Below are 24793 nucleotides of genomic sequence, written 5' to 3' on the forward strand. Positions count from 1 at the left end.
TACCCCCTTCTGTTTTACTTATTCATTTGAGTTCAAAAGGCATTATTTTGCAGTAAAAGGAGCAAAACAATAGTGGGGAAAAATAATTAATCTAAATATAGTTATCTTAATTTTTTTTTATTTCATCTCTAGGGTTTGAAAAGGAAATGAAATCATGAAAATTAAAACATGTAAAATCCCTGTTTTAAACATGAACATATTCAAATAACAAAAAAAAATAAAAAAAATATATCACAAAACGTATATTACAATAGAAATAAAATATGAAATTGGTACGCAGATTAGCACAGAAAACGAAACGTAAATCGGAATAATAAAAATGTTGTGTAAAAAAGAAAAAAAAGTAAATATAACACACAAAACGAAGAAAATAATGAAATAACTTCATATAAATGACGAAACATTATAAAGGATCAAGAATATGTAAAAAAAAAAAAAACTGATTATCTATAAAAAAAAAATTACCGAAAAGCCTGAAACTACAAAGTAAAGCAAAGTAGGAAAAGAAGGGGGCCGACCCAAAAAAAAATAATGAATAATAAAAGGAAAAAAAGCCAATCAGAAAAAACACAGCATATCAGAAAAGCAGGCAGCAAGTTAGAGAAAAGCACCAATTCAGAAAAAAAGACAACAAATCATAAAAAAAGACCAGAAGTCAGAAAAAACACAGCAAATCAGAAAAAAAGACAGCCAATCAGAAAAAAAGACAGCCAATCAGAAAAAAAGAATGCCAATCAGAAAAAAGGCAGCAAATCGGAGAAAAAGACAGCAAATCATAAAAAAGAGAGCAAGTCAGAAAAGAGACACCAAATCAGGGGAAAAAAAAGAAAATCAGAAAAAAGACGGTAAGTCAGAAAAAAAGACACCAAATCAGAAAAAAGACAGCAAATCAGTAAAAATACAGGAAGTCAGAAAAAAAAAGACAGCAAATCAGGAAAAAAAGACAGGAAGTCAGAAAAAAGACATCAAATCAGAAAAAGACAGTAAGTTAGAAAAAAAGACACCAAATCAGAAAAAAAGACAGCAAGTCAGAAAAAAAGACACCAAATAAAAAAAAAGACAGCAATTCAGAAAAAAAGACAACAAATCAGAAAAACAGACAGCAAGTCAATAAAAAGGCACCAAATCAGAAAGGAAAAAAGACAGCAAATCAGAAAAAAAGAAACAAATCAGAAAAAAGACCCCACATCAGATGTAAAAGACAGCAAATCAGAAAAAAGAAAAAAAGAACAAATCAGAAAAAAAAAGAAAAAAAATAAAAACAAATCAGAAAAAAGACAGCAAATCAGATATAAAAGACAGCAAATCAGAAAAACAGACGGCAAATCAGAAAAAAGACAGCAAATCACAAAAGACCAGCCAATCAGAAAAAAGAACAAAACAGAAAAAAAGACAGCAAATCAGAAATAATAAGCAAATCAGATATAAAGACAGTAAATCAAAATATTAAAAGACAGCAAATCAGATATAAAGACATTAAATCAAATGTAAAAGACAGCAAATCAGAAAAAAATCAAATCAGAAAAAAGACAGCAAAGAAGATATAAAGACAGTAAATCTGAAATAAAAGACAGCAAATAAGAAATCAGAAAATAGGAACAAATGTAGCCAAAGGTCTATCATATAATAATTGGTCGCTCTCCATTCCGAAGGCTTCATTAAACTTAATTCGCCTTGAGAAGCGAGCTGCGAAGTCGTTCTCGCCACATTACTGCTGACGTCACGCCGTGGCTCCCATTCCGACCACCGGCCTCCGATGGTAATGTGCCATGTGCCATTGGCATAAATTCGCATTATTAGTTTTGTTGAGGAGCCACGGGGTCATATTGTATCATACAGTATCGCATCTAAATAGGCCTAATTGGACGAATCTGGTGCGCCTCTAGTCGAGGGAATGGACATGTACGCTAAAGTAAGCGTATATATATGTGTATATATATATATATATATATATATATATATATATATATATATATATATATAACATATACATACATATATATATATATATATATTAGATATAGATAAACAAATATACATAGATATACTATATACATATATATATATATATATATATATATATATATATTAATTCTGTACATTAAATACATTTATGGACTTGCACTAGAATGTAGAATTTAGGCCAAAAGCCAAGCGCTGGGACCCTATGAGGTCATTCAGCGCTAGAAGTGAAATTCAGAGCAAAGAAGTTTTTAAAGATGTAACAAAGGGAGGGCGAAAGTAAGATGGAAGAAAGAGAATATGATAGGAGGTACTGTAAAACGAACGAAAGGGGTTTATAGCTAGGGGCCGAAGGGGACGCTGCAAAGAAACTTAAAAGTACTACCAAAGTAGCAGACAACATCAGAGTGAATCTAAATCGTCCGGAATTTTAATATGAACACGGTTTGAGAAAACAAAAACAAAAAAATTTAAACGCCATACCAATGTCGGCCGTCCTTGAGCAGATAGCAATTGAGTATATAAGAGATTTATGCATTTCCTTGGGCGCTGACTGGATTTTCCTCCCTCTCTCTCTCTTAATTTTATCCGGGTAACTTTCAGGAAAAGTAAAATTGTATTTTTTTATGTATTTCCACAAGAGTAACCTCAAAAATGATCCAGGAAACTTTTCATTAAACAACGCGAAATAAATTGATTAACGAACTATTCATAAAAAAAAAATACGGCAACAAAAAGATGTATAAAAATAATTGGAAGAAAGGGAACACCAAGAGTAATTAACTCGGAAATAATTGTATCCTCAGAGACTCTGTTCTTCCATGTATCTAATTCCAGTTGTATCCCATTTCCTTTCTTGCCAATCGACGTTCCAGTAATAGTTCATAAGACGGGAAACGCTGCTATAATAGGATGCAGAAGCCCACCCCCCCCTCCTCACCCGCACCGTGCTCAGGCAAACCCCGCGCTGCGCTTAATATTGCCTGGAATATCCTGGAATACGTATGAATTCCAGTTCCCGTACATCCTTTAAGGCCGGCCTCCTTTCTCCCGGAGACCAGCGCAGGGCTTGATTGCAAGGCTAATTGCCTCCACCTGCTGCCAAACACAATTCGACAGGACCACGGGTGGACACCATACAAGAGGATGAGTTATTCTCTCTCTCTCTCTCTCTGTATGTATGTGTGTGTGAGCTAGGTATCCAAAGGTAGGTATTAAATGTTTCTTTCTTTCTCTCTCTCTCTCTCTCCCTCTCTTCGCCAGGCATTCAATAAAATTCATTCATTCTCTCTCTCTCTTTGCAAGGCCTTTATTAGAATTATATTCTCTCTCTCTCTCTCTCTTTGTAAGGCATTTATTAGTATGAAATTTCTCTCTCTCTCTCTCTCTCTCTGCAAGGTATTCATTGATATCAAATGTTTCTTTCTCTCTCTCTCTCTCTGCCAGATCATTTATTAGAATTATATTCTCTCTCTCTTTCTTCGCCAGGCATTAATTAAAATTCATTCTCTCTCTCTCTCTGTCTACAAGGCATTTATTAGTAAGAAATTGCTCTCTCTCTCTCTCTCTCTCTTTGCAAGGCATTTATTAGTATGAAATTCCTTCTCTCGCTCTCTCTCTCTTTTGGTGATGCTCGAATGACGAGTGACTTGGCCTACTGATAAAAAGCGTGATTTAAATCTTGCTCCCATAACGTTACCGCAGGGATCCCTTTAGGTTGATTGACTGGAGAGCAAATCGAGGGACGTATAATGACGTTTCACGCATTTATTATGCATTCATTATACCGACACTTTCGTTAAGTTCTCTAATATTCTGAACGGAGAAATAAGGTGAGCGAGGCAACTTTAGTTACTTTTTACCTCTGAAGTTTCTACGCCGAGGTATTTCTTCTCCCCTCTGTCTCTTGTCTTTTTTTTTTAAATAGTTAATAATACTATAATCCCAAAAAACAAAGCCTCTAAGTCATTAGACTGAATGAACTAACAATAAAAAAATCTCGAATAACCATGATGCTTAGACAATTGCTTGAATGAACTAACAATACTATACTCTATAATTACAGATATTCTAAGTCACTTGCTTTTAATCAATTCATAATACTATAATATCAATTAGCAAAGATATTAAGTCATTTACTTGAATAAACTAATAATATTATAATCTTAATCTATGATAGCAGTTATTCTAAGTCACTTGCTTTTAATCAGATCATAATAATATATCAATTAGCAAAGATACTATGTTATTCGCTTGAATTAACTAATAATATTATAAAATATAATAAGAGGTATTCAAAGTCACTAGCTTGAATACTATACTGTATTCTATATTAACAAAGATTCTAAGTATTTCGTTGCAATTAACTGATAATACTATATGTCATATGTTTATTTTTAAATTCATATACCATTTATTTTCATCAATATCTTTACAGAGACGTACAACTAGGAAATCTTTCTCAAGAACGAAGACTTCTGGAAAATTGAAAATGAGGAAAGGAGAGAGAGAGAGAGAGAGAGAGAGAGAGAGAGAGAGAGAGAGAGAGGAATTACAAATCAAAAGCAGATTTTCTTCGTCTTGTTGTGGATGAAGGTAGGTGAGCCGGTCTGATTAGATCCGAAAATCCGAACCTTCTGTACTCTCTTTTTTTCAGGACGGCGTATGTATGTATATATACATGCACATATGAATATATATATTATATATATCTATATCTATATATATATATATATATATATATATATATATATACGTATATATATATATATACGTATATCTATATACGTATATATACATATATATATATAGATAATAGTATATATATACTGAAGAGCAAAATGCTAAATATAATCAAATCCGACAAAAGGCACTAATCCCCTCCACCCCCCCCCCCCCCGCATCACCATCCAAACGAAACAAAAATTTCAGTATTATTATCGACTTCCTGGCAAGACTGTCAACTATGATGAGAGAGAGAGAGAGAGAGAGAGAGAGAGAGAGAGAGAGAAGAGAGTGAGAGAGAGAAGCGAATACCTCAAGAAACAAAGGAGGAGGATAATTGACTGGGAAAGGGAGAATCAAGCTAACAGGAGGTATCCTTTGCAGCAATGATGAGGAAGACTCTTCGTGCAAACAGTGCAAATAGGCAAAGAAAAATGAGAGAGAGAGAGAGAGAGAGAGAGAGAGAGAGAGAGAGAGAGAGAGAGAGAGAGAGACAGACAGACAGAGACGGACAGAGAGAGAGAGAGAGAGAGAATTTCATTCTAATAATTGACTAGCAGAGAGAGAGAGAGAGAGAGAGAGAGAGAGAGAGAGAGAGAGAGAGAGAGAGAGAAAGGCACAAAGGAAAAAGGATGTTCAGGCAAAATCTGATTAAAATAAGGCACTGAGTAGAGGGGGAGGGCATTCTGTTGCGAACAAAACTGCAAAGGATTCCAGAGAATGCCAAATGATGCCCCAAGGCCAACAGCTACTCTCTGTCTCTGTCTCTCTCTCTCTCTCAGGAGTAAGAAAGAATTTTGCCTAAAAATCGAGGAAATAAACGTGCATGAACGTGGAATGTACAATACTGTGACAGGTATTTCCGAAAATCTCTCTCTCTCTCTTTATATATATATATATATATATCATATATATATATATATATATATATATATCTATTATATAGATATATATATATATATATAATAAGGGAATATATATTATAGTTATATAATATATAAATGTATTATATCCATTTATACAAATATTATACATACATATAATACGCATATAATAATATATATATATATATATATATATATATATATATATATATAGTATACTATTTTATATATTATACATATGTCTTATCACATCAACGTAATTCATATAAACGCATTAAGCTACAAATGTCCTTTAATATCATATTCGCTCTACCCCGGAATTAATAGAGTTTCATGTATGTCACCGAGAGGGAATTTTTAGTTTGATAATAATTTCGTCGGCTCACGGGCGAGAACCTAGGAACAAAAATCAGAAACAGACAGCGAAGCGCTCTAACCACACAATTATCAACTAAAAAAATTCATAAAAGAATAAAACAAAAAAAACCGACCAAACTGACAATTCCATCTTCCTCTACTCCTCCTTACCTTCATGTGACCAACGTACTCGAGTTGTTGGGGGGGGGGGGGGGGGGGGGGGGGGGGGGGGGGGGGGGGGGGGGGGGCTGGCGGTTGGTCGGTCATAACGCGCGAGCGCCCTCGAGTTAATCAAATCAAGGAGAAATTGGACCACTTGATCCCCCCGCGATCTCGCCGCCCCCGCGCCTTCTTCAGTAGCTGCCAGGTCTTTGGATCAACGCTTGCAGCCATGGCCACGAGGCAATTTCTATTTACTGGGAGTATTAAGTATCTGGAGCAATTTCTATTTACTGTGAGTATTAAGTATCTGGGGGAATTTCTATTTACTGTGAGTATTAAGTATCTGAAGCAATTTCTATTTACTGTGAGTATTAAGAATTTAAGAATCTGAAGAACTAGGAATACTGATAATGTACAATGATAATGCCTCGCGTTCTCTCCGTCTTCGCCTTGTTCAGTAGCTGCTATAGGTCTAGGATCGACGGTTGTAGCCATGGAAAATGTGTATTTTTATTCTCTATAATAATCATCAAGTACTTGGAGAAAGAGGAATTGGGGAAATGAAAAAAAATATATACAGAGGAAATTTCTATTTCCTTCAAGTATTGATTACCTGAAGACAGCGAAATAGTAAAAATGCAAAGAAGAAAAATAAAGGAAGTCTATATGAAATGAAAGCCTGAAGGAGAAGGTTAATAAATAGGGAATAGATTAAGAGGCAGTAAAAAAATCGGGAAGGAAAGGATTATTCGATATTCAGTATCTGATAAAGAAGAGCAAGGGGAAAACGGAAAAAATGCAATGAGAATCAGTACCAAAAGAACGCCTGAAAAAAAAAAAAAAAAAAAAAAAAAAAACAAAAAAAAAAAAAAAAAAAAAAAAGCAAGTCTATATGAAATGAAAGTCTGAAGGAGAAGGTTAATAAATAGGGAATAGATTCAGTATCTGATAAAGAATAAAAAGGGGAAAATGGAAAAAATGCAATGCGAATCAAAACCAAATGAACGCCGGAAAGTTTAAGAAACGGAATAGGTGACAGTCAACGAAACGAAAAAATAGGAATTATTCGAACGTAATGAAATCTGATTTAAAAACAACCCTTTTCTACCATCTGCCAATTATTTGGAACCTGGAGTCTCTCTCTCTCTCTCTCTCTCTCTCTCTCTCTCTCTCTCTCTCTCTCTCTCTCTCCTGCGGTGTCCTGCTTGCAAGCTTTCCTGAGAGAACAGAGACCTATTGGCGTAATAAAATATATAAATAAGGGTGGTCCGACCTCCAACTTACTCGGACAAGTGCAAGATTTTCCCCTCGTGCATAAGTTGTAAACATTACATTCCCAACCTTTAACGAAAATTACAACGTGCTAAAATCTACGGTCAAATGAAACTTAAGTATCTGCAACAATACTTTGAAACGTCAGACTTCCTCCTCTCTTCTTAAGTTGTCCTCTTGGCGGCCGGTCGAGGTTCCTCCAGGTATTAGATGAGGAGCCCTAACTCCGTATTTGGAGCTGTGGGAGGCAATAGACTCAGGTGTGGTGAGAGCAAAGGCGAGGTTTCCAGGGCTGCAAAACCTGGAAGGGTTCGACGATCTGTTAGTGAGACTTGGGTGTCCTCAGCGTCCTGGTCGTGTTGCATACCCCTATAGGCTCTTCTTGATATGAAGCAGAAGAAGCCTTTATTATGAATACTTTTACGCAGTGTCATCTACAATTTGAAGGCGTGGTTGGAATGGTATTAGCGTCCCACCTCGGTGGTCGCGGGTTCGATTCTCGGCCATTCCATTGAGGAGTGAGAGATGTGTATTTCTGGTGATAAAGTTCACTCTCGGCGTGGTTCGGAAGTCACGTCAAGCCGTTGGTCGCGTTGCTGAATAACCACTGGTTCCATGCGACGTAAAAACACCATACAAACAATTTGAAGGAAGAGAAGAAGGATAAGGAAGAATTTCTATAGTTTCTATTAAAAAGTTACTGTAAATAATTCTTCTACTGTGCTGTGAATACTGGCAGGGGGTGGAGGTGGGGTGGGGGATAGGGCTGGGAAGCTCATGGGGGGTGGGCCCGACCACTTGACCGTTGCAGTCGGCACTCGGTAGTGTATGGCAATTAATAACGAGAGGTGCACGTACCTCCGGCTCCGTAGCTGGGTACGATAATGTGGGGTCCTTATGCCGCTGAGAAGGAAGGGGCACAAGAGAAATAAAACCCACTAAAATCAAAGCACTAACATTACCCTGCACTGGCACAGCACCAACACTGTAAGATCCAAAGGCGATCGAGGGATAGGCATTAATGGCGGCTGGATTTGAATGCCGATTCCGGTGTTCCTTGAAAATGCTGGATGGTTTGGTTACTGCGCCATGTTGATAGGCTGCGATGTCTTGCATTAGAAGGCGGAAGGTTGCAGGATGGGAGAAAAGATATCCCGGGTCGTAGTTTTCTTTATTCCATGCAGCAAAAAGGTAAATATTTACAGAGGCTCTGCAGGGCGGGAAGTTCGCGCCAAGAGAAGCGGGAACCGGGAAGAGTACTCATGCGCATGTGCAGACAGCGCGACACATGGATGCGTTCACAATCGACAATATTTATGAAAGCAAGGAAAGCGCCGGCATATTAATATATACATTAATCCACATGTTTCACCAATGAAAATTAAACTAAAAACGCTATATTTCTTTAGAAATTATTGTTCTGTACTGTTTAACATGCACATATTTATTTTTCACATTTTCATCCTATTAAATAGATCATAAATGTCCTATCCTAAAACTCCTATATCTTTAACTCAATGCAAAACACCTTTTTCAGAACTTTTTAGGCTCTTCCATAGACCTCTCCCAACCCCCAACAAGACCAACGACAAAAACAAAGTAGTTTGTAAGGCTTACTCCCCGAGGAAGCGAAAATTCAAAGTAAAAGAGAGCGTTTTATTTATAAAAACACAACGCACCAGCAATCCAAAGTTATAATCGCCCAGTTAATGACTGCCACTTCACAATTTTTATAACTCCCGAGAGATTCGGCTGGGAAGGCCATGAAATGCGTGTTTTTCAAATCTCTTTTCTTTCTTTTATTATAATTTTTCTTTTCTCCCCTCCCTCTCACTTGCAGAATTCCTTGCTTCCTAACCCCCACCCCCTAACATTTTTCTGTGATTGGGGGAGCGGGGGTGAACGCCTTCTTTTTTCGTTAAGAAAAAAATCATTTGCTAGTAAATTTCAGCCTCTTGGTTTCTTTGGGAGAAGAAATAAGTATAAATAGATAGAAAGAAAGAATATACAATTTAGGCCAAGCGCTGGGACCTATGAGGTCATTCAGCGCTGAAAGGCGTAACAGGACGAAACCTTCGCAATCGCACTATGAAACAAGTGTTAGAAGAGGATGGGAAGTAAGATGTCATAGAGAATATGAATGGAGGTACAGTAAAAGGAATGAAAGGGGTTGCCGCTAGGGACCGAAGGGACTCTGCAAAATACCTCAAGTAATGCCTACATTACACGGCGTGAGGTGCACTGACGGCACTGCTCCTGAAAAGGGGATTAAGTAGAGTACTGTAAAAATCTATAATTTGCTATCATTTCTTTCTCTTCCTACCACCGCGTCTATGTTGCAAAGGATTATAGTTATCGTCTCTAAATCTAACTTATTCCTCCTTTATGGCTCTACCTACCTCCGAGTCTATCTGCTTCAAAAGTATAAACTAAATACCATCCACAGACTCTTCCTCCAACCCCTATTCCATTGGTCAGGTCGGCCTTTTTAATTAAATGGCTCTTATTCAGCTTCACTTTTATTGTGATTGTATTTGCACGGTTACTCCCGTTATTTTACGTTTACTGTCTTTTTATGATTATTGCTGTGGGTATCAATGCTTCCCCGTTAATACTGGGTAAGTGCGCGAAAAGAAAAGAAAAACTACGGAATTCAAATGTGAAGATCGCCTTACTCGGATGAATATTATCTGTTATGACGAAGTTTTGTCCCAGGAGATATATATATATATATATATATGTGTGTATATATATATATATATATATATATATATATATATATATATATATAAGTGTGTGTGTGTGTGTGTGTATTTATATATATATATATATTATATATATATATATATATATATATATATATATATATATATACATATAGTATATATAATATATATATTACATATTTTGTAGATATACATATATCTCTATATTATATTATATAATAATATATATATATATATATATATATATATATACCTATATATATATATTATATATATATACCTATATATATATATGTTAATATATATATATATTATATATAAGATATATAGGTATAATATTATTCATATATATTATAATATATATATATACATTAGATGGTAAATCCTCGACATAAACGACAGTGAGAGATCTAATTTGCATCCAATATCTATCCTCCATTCATGTAGAGAAGGAAATTCGGAAATCAGATGGCACCAGAAATACCCAATCTATCTATCTATCTATCCGTTTATCTGTGTCTGTCTGTCTATCTGCCTTCATGAAGGTTTAATGAAATTCCAAAAAATTAATATCGAGAAAAGTAAATTCAACGAAAAGTACGGCTTCAAAAAAGGTAGAGTTTGTTAAGTACTTCCTGTAAAGAGGGGTTTCTAAACTTTATTGCTAAGTTAGGCCGTCTCTTACTCGAAAAATTAATATCTTCACTAATATGCTCGTATCTATATTATAGTGGGTTAATGAGCTTTTACGTTATGGACAAATTTTGTTTATGTACGTGCAAAAATGGGTAATTCTAGAAAAAAAAGAGCGAGATTTTATCTTATAACATTATATGGATACATGAATCTTAATTCGGTTCATGAGGATAATCTGAATTTTCATATACACAGATTTTTTCCCACAAATGATTTTGAAGATACGTAATCATTCATTGCCATTTTGATCTCTGAATGTTCATATAAAGATAAATTGTATTTTCTTTTCTTTAAATGATTTTGAAAATATGCATTTTATTTCAACAATTTACCATGGAGATACGTAATCATTTACGTGTAATCATTCATTGCCATTTTGATCTGTGAATGTTTATATATAAACAGAAAAATTGCATCTTCTTTTCTTTAAATGGTTATGAAAACAGGAAATCATGAATTAATTTTCCGTAATTTCTTTGATATTTTTACAAATGATTTTGAAGATACGTAATCATTTACGTGTAATCATTCATTGTCATTTTGATCTGTGAATATTTATATAAAAAAATTGTATTTTCCTTTCTTTGAATGGTTATGAATACATGAAATAATGAATTAATTTACCGTAATTTATTGATATTTTTACATATGTTTTTGAAGATTTGTAATCATTTACGTGTAATGATTCATAGCCATTTTGATCTGTGAACGATTATATATAAAGAAAAAATATTTTCTTTTCTTTAAATGGTTATGAAAACATGAAATCATGATTTCATTTACCGTAATTTCTTACATACTTTTACAAATGATTTTGAAGATACGTAATCATTTACGTGTAATCATTCATTGTCATTTTGATCTCTGAATGTTTACATAAAGAAAAACTGTATTTTCTTTCCTTTTAATGGTTATGAAAACATGCCATCATTTACCGTAATTTCTTTAATATTCTCTCTTATACCCCTACACGAAAAGTACTACTCTCTCCTTAATCTTCCCTCCGCAGTTCGTCGTCAGGATGGAGTCTTGCTTCTCTCGAGAAATGAATGAACAGCATTCGGATATTGGTTTTCAATTTACCATCATTTACCAAAGCGACATTAAGACTGTTTACATCAATCGAAATTGCCTTCCGATAAAATACGGCCTCGCCAGAGCTCCGCTTCCTTAGCGGCTACTGAGGAGTATATACGAGTAAAACACTTATTTATTTTGGCATTACGAAAAATGGAGGTAATTAGTTACCTCACCTATAATTTTTTTTTTTCTTGCGTACTCAGGAATCTTAGAATTCCCAGAATCGTTTTTTCTATTTTTTACGTAGAATTCGTAGGACATTTTTTTTTTTTTTTTTTTTTTTTACAAATCTTCGGGAATGTGATCCTTGTCCACCGGATGTGAAAAGACCTTACTTTTCAACTGCTCAAGTGAGTCTAGTAGGATTTAGAGAATCCTTTCTCCTATTTCACATCCTGGTAGCTAGGTAATCGTTTTCCAACCGGATCCTGACAATCTAAAGGCTTCAGTCTTCCGGGGGGGGGGGGGGCCTGCCTTTCATCAAGCGAGTTCATTAGGATTTAGAGAAATCCTTTTTTCCTTTTTCCTATTTTCACATCTTGGTAGCTAGTAATCTTTTCCACCTGATGTGAAAAGGCTTCAGTTTTCGGCTACTTCTCAAGCGAGTCTAGTAGGATTTAGAGAATCCTTTTTCCTATTTTCACATCCTGCTAGCTACTAATCTTTTCCACCTGATGTGAAAAGGCCTTAATTTTCGGCTGCTTCTCAAGTAAGTATTAGAATTTCGATAATCCTTTGTCCTATTTCATCCTGTAAATGAGTTTTGTCCACCTGGTGTGAAAAAGCCTAACTACTCGGCGACTTAACAGTCCAGTTTCTCTTGAGTGAGTCTATAAAGTTCATGACCCTCCTGCCCTACCCTTCACAAATTCTACGTTCTGCCGGATGTTTTCTGCTCAGAGAACCTAAGGATATCTTGAAGAACTCAATGAAAAATTCCCATTTTTTATTTATTCTACGGCAGAGAGAAAGAACCAGGCGCGTGTAATTGCTCGAACACAGCAATAGGTCCACCGGAAAAGCAGAGGCCAATTCAGCGCCAGAAGAGGAGACTCAGTCTAATATACTCTTCGAGTTTCCACGTTTCTTCTCACGAAATCTATGATCTCTCTCTCTCTCTCTCTCTCTCTCTCTCTCTCTCTCTCTCTCTCTCTCTCTCCACGTCCGCAGTACCATTTCCATGTTACTGCTTATGGCATTGTCGCTCCTCTAAGTAAGTAATATTAAGAGAATTGCCGTTGTTGCTTTTTTTTTTTTAATAACGATAAGAAACAAGAGAACCAGATTTCCCAGTGTAAACTGCACAACACTTTCATTTGTACTGAATCTACGAAACGGCTTTCTTTGAAACTGCGGGAGATTCTAAACCTTGCCGTTATGGGCACTTATATGAAAGAACGAAATAAACGTTTGATAAAAACGAAAGACAAAAAGACAGAGCGGAATAAAGCAGGTATAATAATAGGTAGTACGCTTGTCTTTCCACATTTATATGATTAAAGGAATATAATTTATATAATTTTTATAATTTACATAATTAAAGGGATATAATTTATATAAGTTACATTAAAAGAAATAAAATTATATAATTTATATAATTAAAGGACTATAATTTATATGATTTATACAATTAAAGGATTATAATTTATATAATTTATTTAATTAAACGACTATAATTTAAATAACTCATGTGATTAAAGGACTATAATTTGTAAAATTTATATAATCAAAGGACTATAATTTATATAATTAAAGGACTATAATTTATATAATTTATAAAACTAACGCACCATAATTTATATAACTTATATAATTAAAGGACTATAATTTAAATAATTTATATAATTAAACTAATGCGCAAATCTAATTACCGAGAGGAATGTATAGTAATGTTACCGTGGTATATAATTAGAATAGAACGTCTATATAATACTGAAAGCATTGTAAATAAAAAAAATCATAAGTAAATAAATATGACACAAAACAATTAAAAATGACAATAAAATCAGCAGCAACGCTAAAAGAAAGAGGTTGAAAAAGGAAAGGAAATTGAGGACACTGCCTGCTGCTAGGTATAAACCGGAGAGAGAGAGAGAGAGAGAGAGAGAGAGAGAGAGAGAGTTAAATCTCATAGCACACACACCGCTGACATCCTAAATATCGCGTCCCCGCTTAATAGTTTTACAACCCATAAAATCTTTTCCTAATGTAAAGTTTATACTTGCATTATGTCCCCCATAAAAGTTAATATAACTTTCGCCATGGCATCCATGGTATCTATCAGACTTTTCATAATAAAGTTACGGACGACAATGGAGAAGCCCGCTCGTTCACTCGAGGAGAAAGATGGACGGGAAACGGTTCGCCTCCGAGAGAGAGCAAGAAAACAACAACGCTTTTGCGCTAGGCTAAACCCTCGTATAGACGGCTCCTTGAAGAACCTATTCAAACAAGTAAAAAAGGCAACTGAGTTTTCTGAACAGCGTATAATCAAGGACTCGCAGCCGCGGCCCGGTGTTGGCCTGTGTATAGAGTTGCCAGACGCACGACCATGGCCAAATTTAACCTTAAATAAAATTAAAACTACGGCGGCTAGAGGGCTGCAATTTGGTATGTTTGATGATTGGAGGGTGGATGATCAGCATACCAATCTGCAGCCATCTAGCCTCTGTAGCTTTTAAGACCTGAGGCCGGACAGAAAAAGTGCGGACGGACAGACAAATAGCTACCTCAATAGTTTTCTTTTTTTCTTTTACAGAAGACTAAAACGGTGTTGTTGATATACGCTGTTTTGGGGGGAAAAAGGCCAGGGGGAAAAAATGTGACAGAAAAGGCTTCTCCAAACGAGAGAGGAAAAATTGAAGAGGACAAGGAATCGTTTTAAGAATCCTCTTTTACGAGTGGCGGACAAATATTCCTGAAAGCCGTATTAAGCAGATGAGTAGGCAACTAGTCAACAGAAGAACAATGGGATAGAGGAGCAGGGAATAACGACAGAATTTGGCCCAGATTTTTGAAAAAAAAAGATTATCTATAGCGAATGAGACAGTAGCGATGCATTTACAAATTACTCTTTGAAGAGCAGTGTTAAAATCTTTCGATCCTCAGTCAGAATGAAGTTTTACTAAACAAAAAGGAAAAAGGAAAATAACAATAATGAACACTCACTCAAGATTGAATATGACAACCAACTGATGGATAACCAAACTGAAAATGGAAAGTAACTGGGACAAAGAGGTTCTAAAACAATGGATCTACAGAATACTCAACAATAGATATGGAGCCTTTTTTTTTTTTGTTTTTTTAAGCAACAGAAGTGAATCAAGTCTCACGAGAGAATGACAGAAGGAGAGCGTCCTTCAAAACATAATTATGTTTTGAGGTGATATCTGAGAAGGCGTTAGCTAAGTAACATTTCATCAATTTACTAAGGTATTTCACGATAAACTTCAAAAGCTGAATGTATAACAAAGTAACATTACATCAAATTCGAAAAGTAATTGACGAGGACTCTCAAAAGCTGAATGCATAACAAAATAACATAACATCAAATTCCAAAATTAATTCACCAGAAACCTCAAAAGCTGAATGTATAACAAAGTAACATTACATCAAATTCAAAAAGTAATTAACAAGGAACCTCAAAAGTTGAATGTGTGACAAAGTAACATTTCATTAAATTCAAAACGTAGTTAACAAGGAACCTCAAAAGCTGAATATATGAAATAGTAACATTTCATTAAATTCAAAAAGTAATCAACAAGGAACCTCAAAGGTTGAATGTATGAAATAGTAACATTTCAGTAAATTCCAAAAGTAATTAACAAGGAACCTCAAAAATTGAATGTATGGCAGAGTAACATTTATCAAATTCCAAAGGTATTTCACGATGACCTTCAAAAGTTGAATGCATAGCAAAATAATATTACATCAAATTCCAAAAGTAATTCATGACGAATCACAACAGTTGAATATATAACAAAGTAACATTTCATCAAATTCAAAAAAGTAAATCACGATTATCTTAAGAAGTTGAGTGTATAATTAATAAAATAATGAAAAATAATTCCCTTGAAGTACTGTAAGAATGATTAAAGCAAATCCACACACACTCAGTTTAACAAATCAAACTTGGCATGCTTTTCCATTCTCCTTTAAAGAATGATTTCGAGTGTGGAGCACTTTGCACAAGCATCCTTCAGCAACAGGTAAGACGACATTTTTAAATTCTGTTATTTTTGCCCTTGCAATATGCAAATACCGTAACCAAAATTGTATAAATTAAAAAAAAAGACGCCTACATATCCCTCCGTATTAAGAGAAGGTTATGGGATAGAGAATTATAATTATACTCGGTTATTTTCCAAGTAGCAAGAAGAGGGTAAATAAACTTTCCTTCAAAACAAAGGAATACGCAATTATACAAAATTACAAATAGAAAGAGTCGTTATCAATCAATACCTTACTTACGGAGACGGAAGTGCAAATGGTCAGAGAAGTACCTCTTGAATAACCACACTTTAAACGAACGTACGAAATAACGCCAAGTTGTATCTCAAAACATAAAATACCAAAAATAAAAAATAAAAAAAATAAAAATGGACGCAGAAGCTGACAGAGGCAACTGCTCTTACCCTACCCTTTTCAGATCCCTATAGAACGCAGCCCAGATTTATAAAGGCCAGCGAGAGAGAGAGAGAGAGAGAGAGAGAGAGAGCTGGAAGCCCTAATGGCCTCTGCAGTGGCAGCGCGAAGGTGTTCATATATTGTATGACAGAAATATATGTTTATTTGCTCTCTCCTCCGCAAAATGCATTGTCCGGGGAGAGGTTTTTCGTTTCCTTTCCCCTTTCCTTTTTTCTTTCCTTCCTTTCCCTTTATTTATCTGGGGAAGGGAGGGAAAGGGGGAGAGAAGGGGAAGAAGGGGTTTTTTTTCGTTTCCTTTCCTTTACCCATTTCCCCTATTCTGGGAGGGGAGGGGGAAGGGAGCGGGGAGGGGGAGAGAGAGAAGGGGAATTTTTTTTTCGTTTCTCCTCTCCTTTCCTTTCCCCTTATTCTGGGAGGGGGAGAGGGAGGGGAAGAGAGAGAAGGGGAAGTTTTTTTTTTTGTTTCTCCTCTCCTTTCCTTTCCCCTTATTCTGGGAGGGGAGAGGGAAGAAGAGGAAGGGGGAAGTTTTTTTTTTCTTTCCTCCTCCTTTCCTTTCCCCTTTCCCCTTATTGGGAGGGGGAAGAGAGAAGAAGAAGTTTGTTCGTTTCTCCTCCTCCTTTCCTTTCCCTTTATTCGGGAAGGGAAGGAAGGAGAGGAAGGAAGGGGAAGTTTTTTCTCCTTTCCTTTCCTTTCCCCTTATTCTGGGAGGGGAGAGGGAGAAAGGGAAGTTTTTTTTTCGTTTCTCCTCTCCTTTCCTTTCCCCTTATTCTGGGAGGGGGAGAAGGAGGGGAGAGAGAGAAGGGAAGTTTTTTTCTCCTTTCGTTTCCTTTCTCCTCATTCTGGAAGGGAAGAGAGAGAAGGTGAAGTTTTTTCGTTTCTCCTTTCCTTTCCTTTCTCCTTATTCTGGAAGGGGGAGAGGGAGGAGTAGAGGGGGAAGATTTTCTCTTTTCCTTTCCTTTCTCTTATTATAGAAGGGGGAGAGAGGAGAAGAGGGAGAGAAAGGTTTTTCGTTTCTCCTTTCCTCTTCCCCCATTTTGAGGATGGAAATTTTCGATGGTGAAGCAGAAAGCAACTGTCACCATTACATAAGCATTTCTATCTTGGGAATAATAAGGAATATTATTTACCATTCCTAATCGCAAAGGGTAGAACAATGTTGCGAGAGTGATTCCACTGTCTCTGGGATAGAGTATTATATATTAAAACATACAAAATGTCTCAATTTTTTGGTCTTGTTTACTGTATTACCTAGTCGAAACTATTGAGGAATTGGTTCTCTTTTAGATGAATATAAAAAGGTTCTAATTTTCATAATTTTTAGTGCATTACGTCGTCACAATAATAATAATAATGTTAAGAAATTCACAGTCTCGTGAAAACAAATTGTTAAAAAATATTCACAATTATATATTAAAAATATATTTCTATGTAAAAATGGAAAAGACTTTCGAATACCTGAACGGTGTTTCTCATCAGGGTTACGTTAAAATGTCAATTTTAGCTTTACACTGATGAGGAACGTTACAGGTGTTCGAAAGTCTTTGTTCTATTTTTACATAGAAAAATATTTTTAATATATAATTGTGGATATTTTTTAATAATAATAATAATAATAATAATAATAATAAATAATAATAATAATATAATAATAATAATAATAATAATAATAATAATGCAATTAGTGAACGTAAAGAATTGCTTCCCCATTTCAGTCAAAGCAAGCAAACTCCTCCTGTTCTAGTTTATGTCAATTACCGCACCGTAAAAACCGCCATATGTCATTAACTACTTTACGACATCAATCATTTTCGAACCTTTAAAGTCCAGCAGACTTTGAAGGCTATTTCGAGTCCCAGATGTTTCAGTGCTTTTGAAATATTTAAGGGGGAAAAAAATGGAAGACCAAAGCAGCCAGTCTTCGTCCGCTAACTCCAAAACTGTTTCATGCTCCACAAAATATCTGAATGTGTTTCGGAAACATCGTCCAGCAATAAAACCTCCATAAAGTTTCAAGCGACAAGTGTACCAGCAAGTCCACCGGCTGGATGTACGCTGCTTACTCTACATCTCATCTAGTTTCGAGTTTTAAATCTGGAAATATGGAGTTTGGAATATAAAATATAAGCCGAAGGCCAAGCGCTGAGACCTATGACGTCATTCAGCGCTGAAAGAGAAATTTAGTGTCAAACTTTTAAATGTGCAACGGAGAACAAACTTTGCAGTTGCACTATGAAACACTTTATCAGGATACGGTGGAGAGTAAGGCGGAAGAGAGAGAATATGAATGGAGGTACAATAAAATGGAATGAAAAGGGTTGCAGCTAGGGGCCGAAGGGACGCTGCAACGGCCCTAATTAATGACTACACTGCACCGCGAGAGATTTCCTTTTATATTTTCATCATTCGCTGTTTAGACCAGAGATTTGCTTCCTTCTTTTTTTAGCATTTTTAGGATACAAATAACATATTAAAAATGCTTTATATTACAATGTATTATCATTTTTAAAGCATACTGAACGAAATATTCTTAAGGTAACTTAAGCCTGTACTAAAAAAAAAAAAAAAAAAAAAAAAAAAAAAAAAAAAAAAAAAAAAAAAAACATAGTGCAACTTCTAAATGAAGACAAGTGCATACAAACAGAACATGGAAAAACCATCTCCTATAAAATGCAACTCTAGATTTCTATAAAAAAACCATCTCCTAGAAAATGCAACTCTAGATTTCTATAAAAAAAACCATCTCCTAGAAAATGCAACTCTAGATTTCTATAAAAAAAACCATCTCCTAGAAAATGCAACGCTAGATTTCTCTGAAAAACCATCTCCTAGAAAATGCAACTCTAGATTTCTCTGAAAAACCATCTCCTAGAAAATGCAACTCTAGATTTCTCTGAAAAACCATCTCCTATAAAATGCAACTCTAGATTTCTATGAAAAACCATCTCCTAGAAAATGCAACTCTAGATTTCTCTGAAAACCATCTCCTAGAAAAATGCAACCTAGATTTCTCTGAAAAACCAATCTCCTAAAAAATGCGAACTCTAGATTTCTCTGAAAAACCCATCTCCTAGAAAATGCAACTCTATAAAATGTTTCTCTGAAAAAACCATCTCCTAGAAAATGCAACTCTAGATTTCTATAAAAAAAACCATCTCCTAGAAAATGCAACTCTAGATTTCTCTGAAAAACCATCTCCTAGAAATGCAACTCTAGTTTTCTATGAAAAACCATCTCCTAAAAATGCAACTCTAAGGGATCTGAAAAAACCATCTCCTATAAAATGCAACTCTAGATTTCTCTGAAAAACCATCTCCTAGAAAATGCAACTCTAGATTTCTCTGAAAAACCATCTCCTAGAAAATGCAACTCTAGAATTTCTATGCCATCTCCTAGGAAATGCAACTCTAGATTTCTCTGAAAAACCCATCTCCTAGAAAATGCAACGCTAGAATTTCTATGAAAAAAAACCATCTCCTAGAAAATGCAACTCTAGATTTCTCCTGAGCCATCTCCTAGAAAATGCAACTCTAGATTTCTCTGAAAAACCATCTCCTATAAAATGCAACTCTAGATTTCTCTGAAAAACCATCTCCTAGAAAATGCAACTCTAGATTTCTCTGAAAAACCATCTCCTAGAAAATGCAACTCTAGAATTTCTCTGAAAAACCATCTCCTAGGAAATGCAACTCTAGATTTCTCTGAAAAAGCTCTAAAAATCCATCTCCTAGGAATTCTATGAAAAAACCCATCTCCTAGGAAATGTAATTCTAAGCATCTCCTAGAAAATGCAACTCTATATTTCTCTGAAAAAAAACCACCATCTCTAGACCAAAATGCAACGCTAGATTTCTATGAAAAACCATCTCCAGAAAATGCAACTCTAGATTTCTCTGAGAAACCATCTCTAGAAAATGCAACTCTAGATTTCTCTGAAAAACCATCTCCTAGTAAATGCAACTCTAGATTTCTCTGAAAAACCATCTCCTAGAAAATGCAACTCTAGATTTCTCTGAAAAACCATCTCCTAGGAAATGCAACTCTAGAATTCTATGAAAAACCATCTCCTAGGGAATGTAATTCTAGAATTCTAAGAAAAACCATCTCCCAGGAAATGTAGTTCTAGATTTCTCTGAAAAAGCATCTCCTAGAAAATGCAACTCTAGAATTCTATGAAAAACCATCTCCTAGGAAATGTAATTCTAGATTTCTCTGAAAAAGCATCTCCTAGAAAATGCAACTCTAGATTTCTATGAAAAAGCATCTCCAAGAAAGCGTAACTCTAGAATTCTATGAAAAATCATCTCCCAGGAAATGTAGTTCTAGATTTCTCTGAAAAAGCATCTCCTAGAAAATGCAACTCTAGAATTCTATGAAAAACCATCTCCTAGGATATGTAATTCTAGATTTCTCTGAAAAACCATCTCCTAGAAAATGCAACTCTAGATTTCTCTGCTTTCCTGCTCTATTGAATCTGCCACTATCTCTAAAGTCAGCGTCTCGTCACCTCAGTAGAAGGAAACTTCATTAGCTATTTACTTGCAGAGGTCATTAGGAAAGTTTAAAGACAGTCAGTCCCTTCATGTAAAGGCAAAGTTTACAAACATGTAATTCCTTCATGTAAGGAGAAAGTTTACAGACATATTAGTTCGTTCATGTGAGGGAAAATTTTCACAAACATGTCAGTTCCTTCATGTTATGTGAATCTTTACAGACATGTTAATTCTTTCATGTAAATGGAAATTTTTAGACATGTCAGTTCCTTCATGTAAGGAGAAATTTTACAGACATATCAGTTCCTTGATGTAAAGGGAAAGTTTACAGACATGTCAGCTCCTTCATGTAAGGGGAAAGTTTACAGACATATCAGTTCCTTCATGTAAGGAGACATTTTACAGACATATCAGTTCCTGGATGTAAAGGGAAAGTTTACAGACATATCAGTTCCTTCATGTAAGGAGAAAGTTTACGGGCATATCAGTTCCTTCATGTAAGGAGAAATTTTACAGACATATCAGTTCCTTCATGTAAGGAGAAAGTTTACAGACATATCAGTTCCTTCATGTAAGGAAAAAGTTTACAGACATATCAGTTCCTTCATGTAAGGAGAAAGTTTATAGACATATCAGTGCCTTCATGTAAGGAGAAAGATTACAGACATATCAGTTCCTTCATGTAAGGAGAAATTTTACAGACATATCAGTTCCTTCATGTAAGGAGAAAGTTTACAGACATATTAGTTCCTTCATGTAAGGAGAAAGTTTACAGACATATCAGTTCCTTCATGTAAGGAGAAATTTTACAGACATATCAGTGCCTTCATGTAAGGGGGAAAGTGTATAGAATTAGCTTTAACGGTTACGGCGATAAAGCATTACCTACTGTGGTAAGGAAGATATATTTAAGTATTTAGACATGGAAGGTAAATAAAAAAGTATATAAAAGAGAAAAAACGACGTAGACGAAGAACAGAGTAGGTTAAGCCCAAATATAAAGGAGTTCAGACCAGTGCGAAGTTTGAGAGTAAATGAAAACTAAAGTTCCAGGTGTCCTATATGAACCAAGAGATAATAAATGCGCAATGTAATGGAGATTTTTTGTTTGTACGGTATTTTTACGTTGCGTGGAACCAATGGTTATTCAGCAACGGGACCAACGGCTTTACGTGACTTCCGAACCACGTCGAGAATGAACTTCTATCACCAGAAATACACATCTCTAACACCTTAATGGAATGCCCGAGAATCGAACTGTAATGGAGATGAGAATGAGATGAAAATAACGATTGTGTGAGGAAATGTTAATGGTAGAGTGACTGGTTTGGTATGCTACTGGGTCTCTCAGACAATGGGATTCAATATTTGTGGGGACTGATTGGTGAAGACAAGAAAAAGAAAGATGCAGTAGAGCAAATAATTAAAAATACTGATATCTCGAAACCAAGAAGATAGAGCAAATAAGTATAAATACTGATAACTCGAAAATCAAAAGATAACTAATATTTTGACGAAAGTAACCTTTACTATAAAGCAATAATTTCCAGAACAGGAAATGGAAGTGTACAAAAGTTTTGTCAAATAAAGCAAAGCTTCACACGAGCAGCTGCTGGTGCTGTTGGTGCTGGTGCTTGCGCTTGCTTGCTTGCTTGCTTCCACTATTAAACCATCTGCTAAACACTTCCTTGGCAGAATGCCCTGAAATGGCCCTGACGGCCAGTGGAAACGACCGCGGAATACAGCCGCCATAAAGTAAAACTTCCACGTATTTCAGAAATCCTCGCCGGGCGACCCACGCGCATGCGCGCGTGTCTCTCTCTCCCCCATCCCCCAAGAGATTCAAGGCGAAGGGGCAAAACTCTTGAGTGGTTTTCAGCATGCATGTGAAAGGGGGGAGAGAGAAGGTGGCGGAGAATTTGCATTGCACCGGCGTGCTAATTCCCAAACGTGCGTCCACGGCCGTGAAAAGTGCGGAATGACGTTACGGAAGGAGTAGCTGAACGCGGCGAGGGAAAAATAAAAGAAAAATAAACAGAGGCGACTTTTTTGCGAAGAAGAAGAAGAAGAAGAAGAAGAAGAAGAAGAAGAAGGTACGACGAGTGTTCACACGTCAGGAGGAGAGAAGATCTGCCACTGCAGTCGTTCTCGTCATTTTAATGTAAGACGGCGGGAGAAGGGGGGGAGGGGGAGGGGGGGGGATTTAAATCACGAACTGTCAGGAAGGGTGACAAATGAACGTCGAAAGAGAAGCCCCTTCTAAAATTACGTCTCTGAGAAGGGAATAACGTTACAAATCTCAAACGCATACATACACACATAAATATATATATATATATATATATATATATATATATATATATATATATATATATATATATATATATATATATATATATATATATATATATATATATATATATATATATATATATATATATATATATATATATATACACACACACATACACACACAGGAACACACACACACACACATATATATATATATACTATTTATTATATATATATATATTATATATATATATATGTATATATTATATATTATATTTATAATATAATTAAATAACTATATTATATATATATATATTATATTATAGATAATTTATAGTTAATAAAACAATCAGAAAAGAGTGTATATAAGGCGCCATTGTTATGCGTTGATTCTCAGAAATGGCAGAGGGTAGCCTACCATTAACTTTTATATGCTCGGTATTTATCTAAACCGATGGACCATCAATATAGTCTTATGGTCAAAGTTGTGCCACTATCATATTAGGCTCCGTAGGGGGATAATGCCCTCAGTGCACAGCACTCAGTGCACTGTACGTTCTTTGCAGCATCCCTTCTGCCCCAGCTGCATCCCCCTTTCATTCCCTTTACAGTACCTCCGTTCATATTCTCACGCTTCCATCTTACTTTCCAGCCTCTCCTTCGACCTGAATTTTATATTTCAATTTTAATTCCAATATATCAGGGGTTTTCCTGACTGCCCATTCCCCTCCTACTCCAGATTCTGGTCCTACTCCACATCCTACTCCTGATCCTGGCTCCAACTCCAAACCGTGGCTCCTATTCCAAATCCTGGATCCTACTTCAGACCCTACTCTTCTTCTTCATCCTACTCCTACTCCAGATCCTACTCCTCCTCCTGATCCTGGCTCTTACTCCAAATCCTGGCTCCTTCTCCAAATTCTGGCTCCTACTCCAGATCCTACTACAACTCCTGATCCTACTCTTCTTCCACATCCTACTCCTACTCCACATCCTATTCCTACTTCAGTTTCTACGCCAACCTCAGACCCTACTCCTCCTCCAGATCCTACCCCTACTCTAATTCCTACCCCCACCCCAATACCTACTCCTACTCCAGTTCCAAATCCTACACCCTCTCCTGATCCTACCCTACTCCTGATCCTACTCCTACTCCACATCTTAATCCTACTCCACATCCTAACAACAGGAGGCGAAGAGGGACTGGGCACTTAGGAAGCAGTAGAACAACAAGTCTTACTAAAGAGTCCAGCACTCGTAAATCTTCGTTTCGTACCTTAAAATCTCATGGCAGCAAGAGTAGTACTACTTCGGGGCTTTTTACTATTAGCAGCAAAGAGGCGCCCTTTGTCAAGCTAACATCGCCATTTATTCCGAAAAAAAAAGTATCGCCACAGTTAAAACCATCTGCCAGAATCGCTGGAAGCATCTGGAACCATCATTCCAGGTCTCATGGAACTGGAAGGTCGGTCGGTCGCTTGGGACTTTTTCGAAAGGCGAA

At 35.9% G+C, this 24793-nt stretch overlaps 1 protein-coding gene across 1 annotated transcript in view; it reads left to right on the forward strand.

The window, feature by feature from the left end:
- The window catches only part of LOC135218157 (uncharacterized), a 90205-nt gene extending 65698 nt beyond the window's left edge, over window positions 1-24507 (forward strand). Inside the window, exons 3-4 of the mRNA XM_064254307.1 lie at window positions 20338-20457; window positions 23996-24507. Coding sequence (XP_064110377.1) covers window positions 20338-20457; window positions 23996-24507 — 632 coding nt within the window. The remainder of the gene's footprint in view (window positions 1-20337; window positions 20458-23995) is intronic.
- Window positions 24508-24793: the final 286 nt, after the last annotated feature.

The sequence above is a fragment of the Macrobrachium nipponense genome, chromosome 9 (assembly GCF_015104395.2).
Source record: "Macrobrachium nipponense isolate FS-2020 chromosome 9, ASM1510439v2, whole genome shotgun sequence".
Classification (NCBI taxonomy): domain Eukaryota; kingdom Metazoa; phylum Arthropoda; class Malacostraca; order Decapoda; family Palaemonidae; genus Macrobrachium; species Macrobrachium nipponense.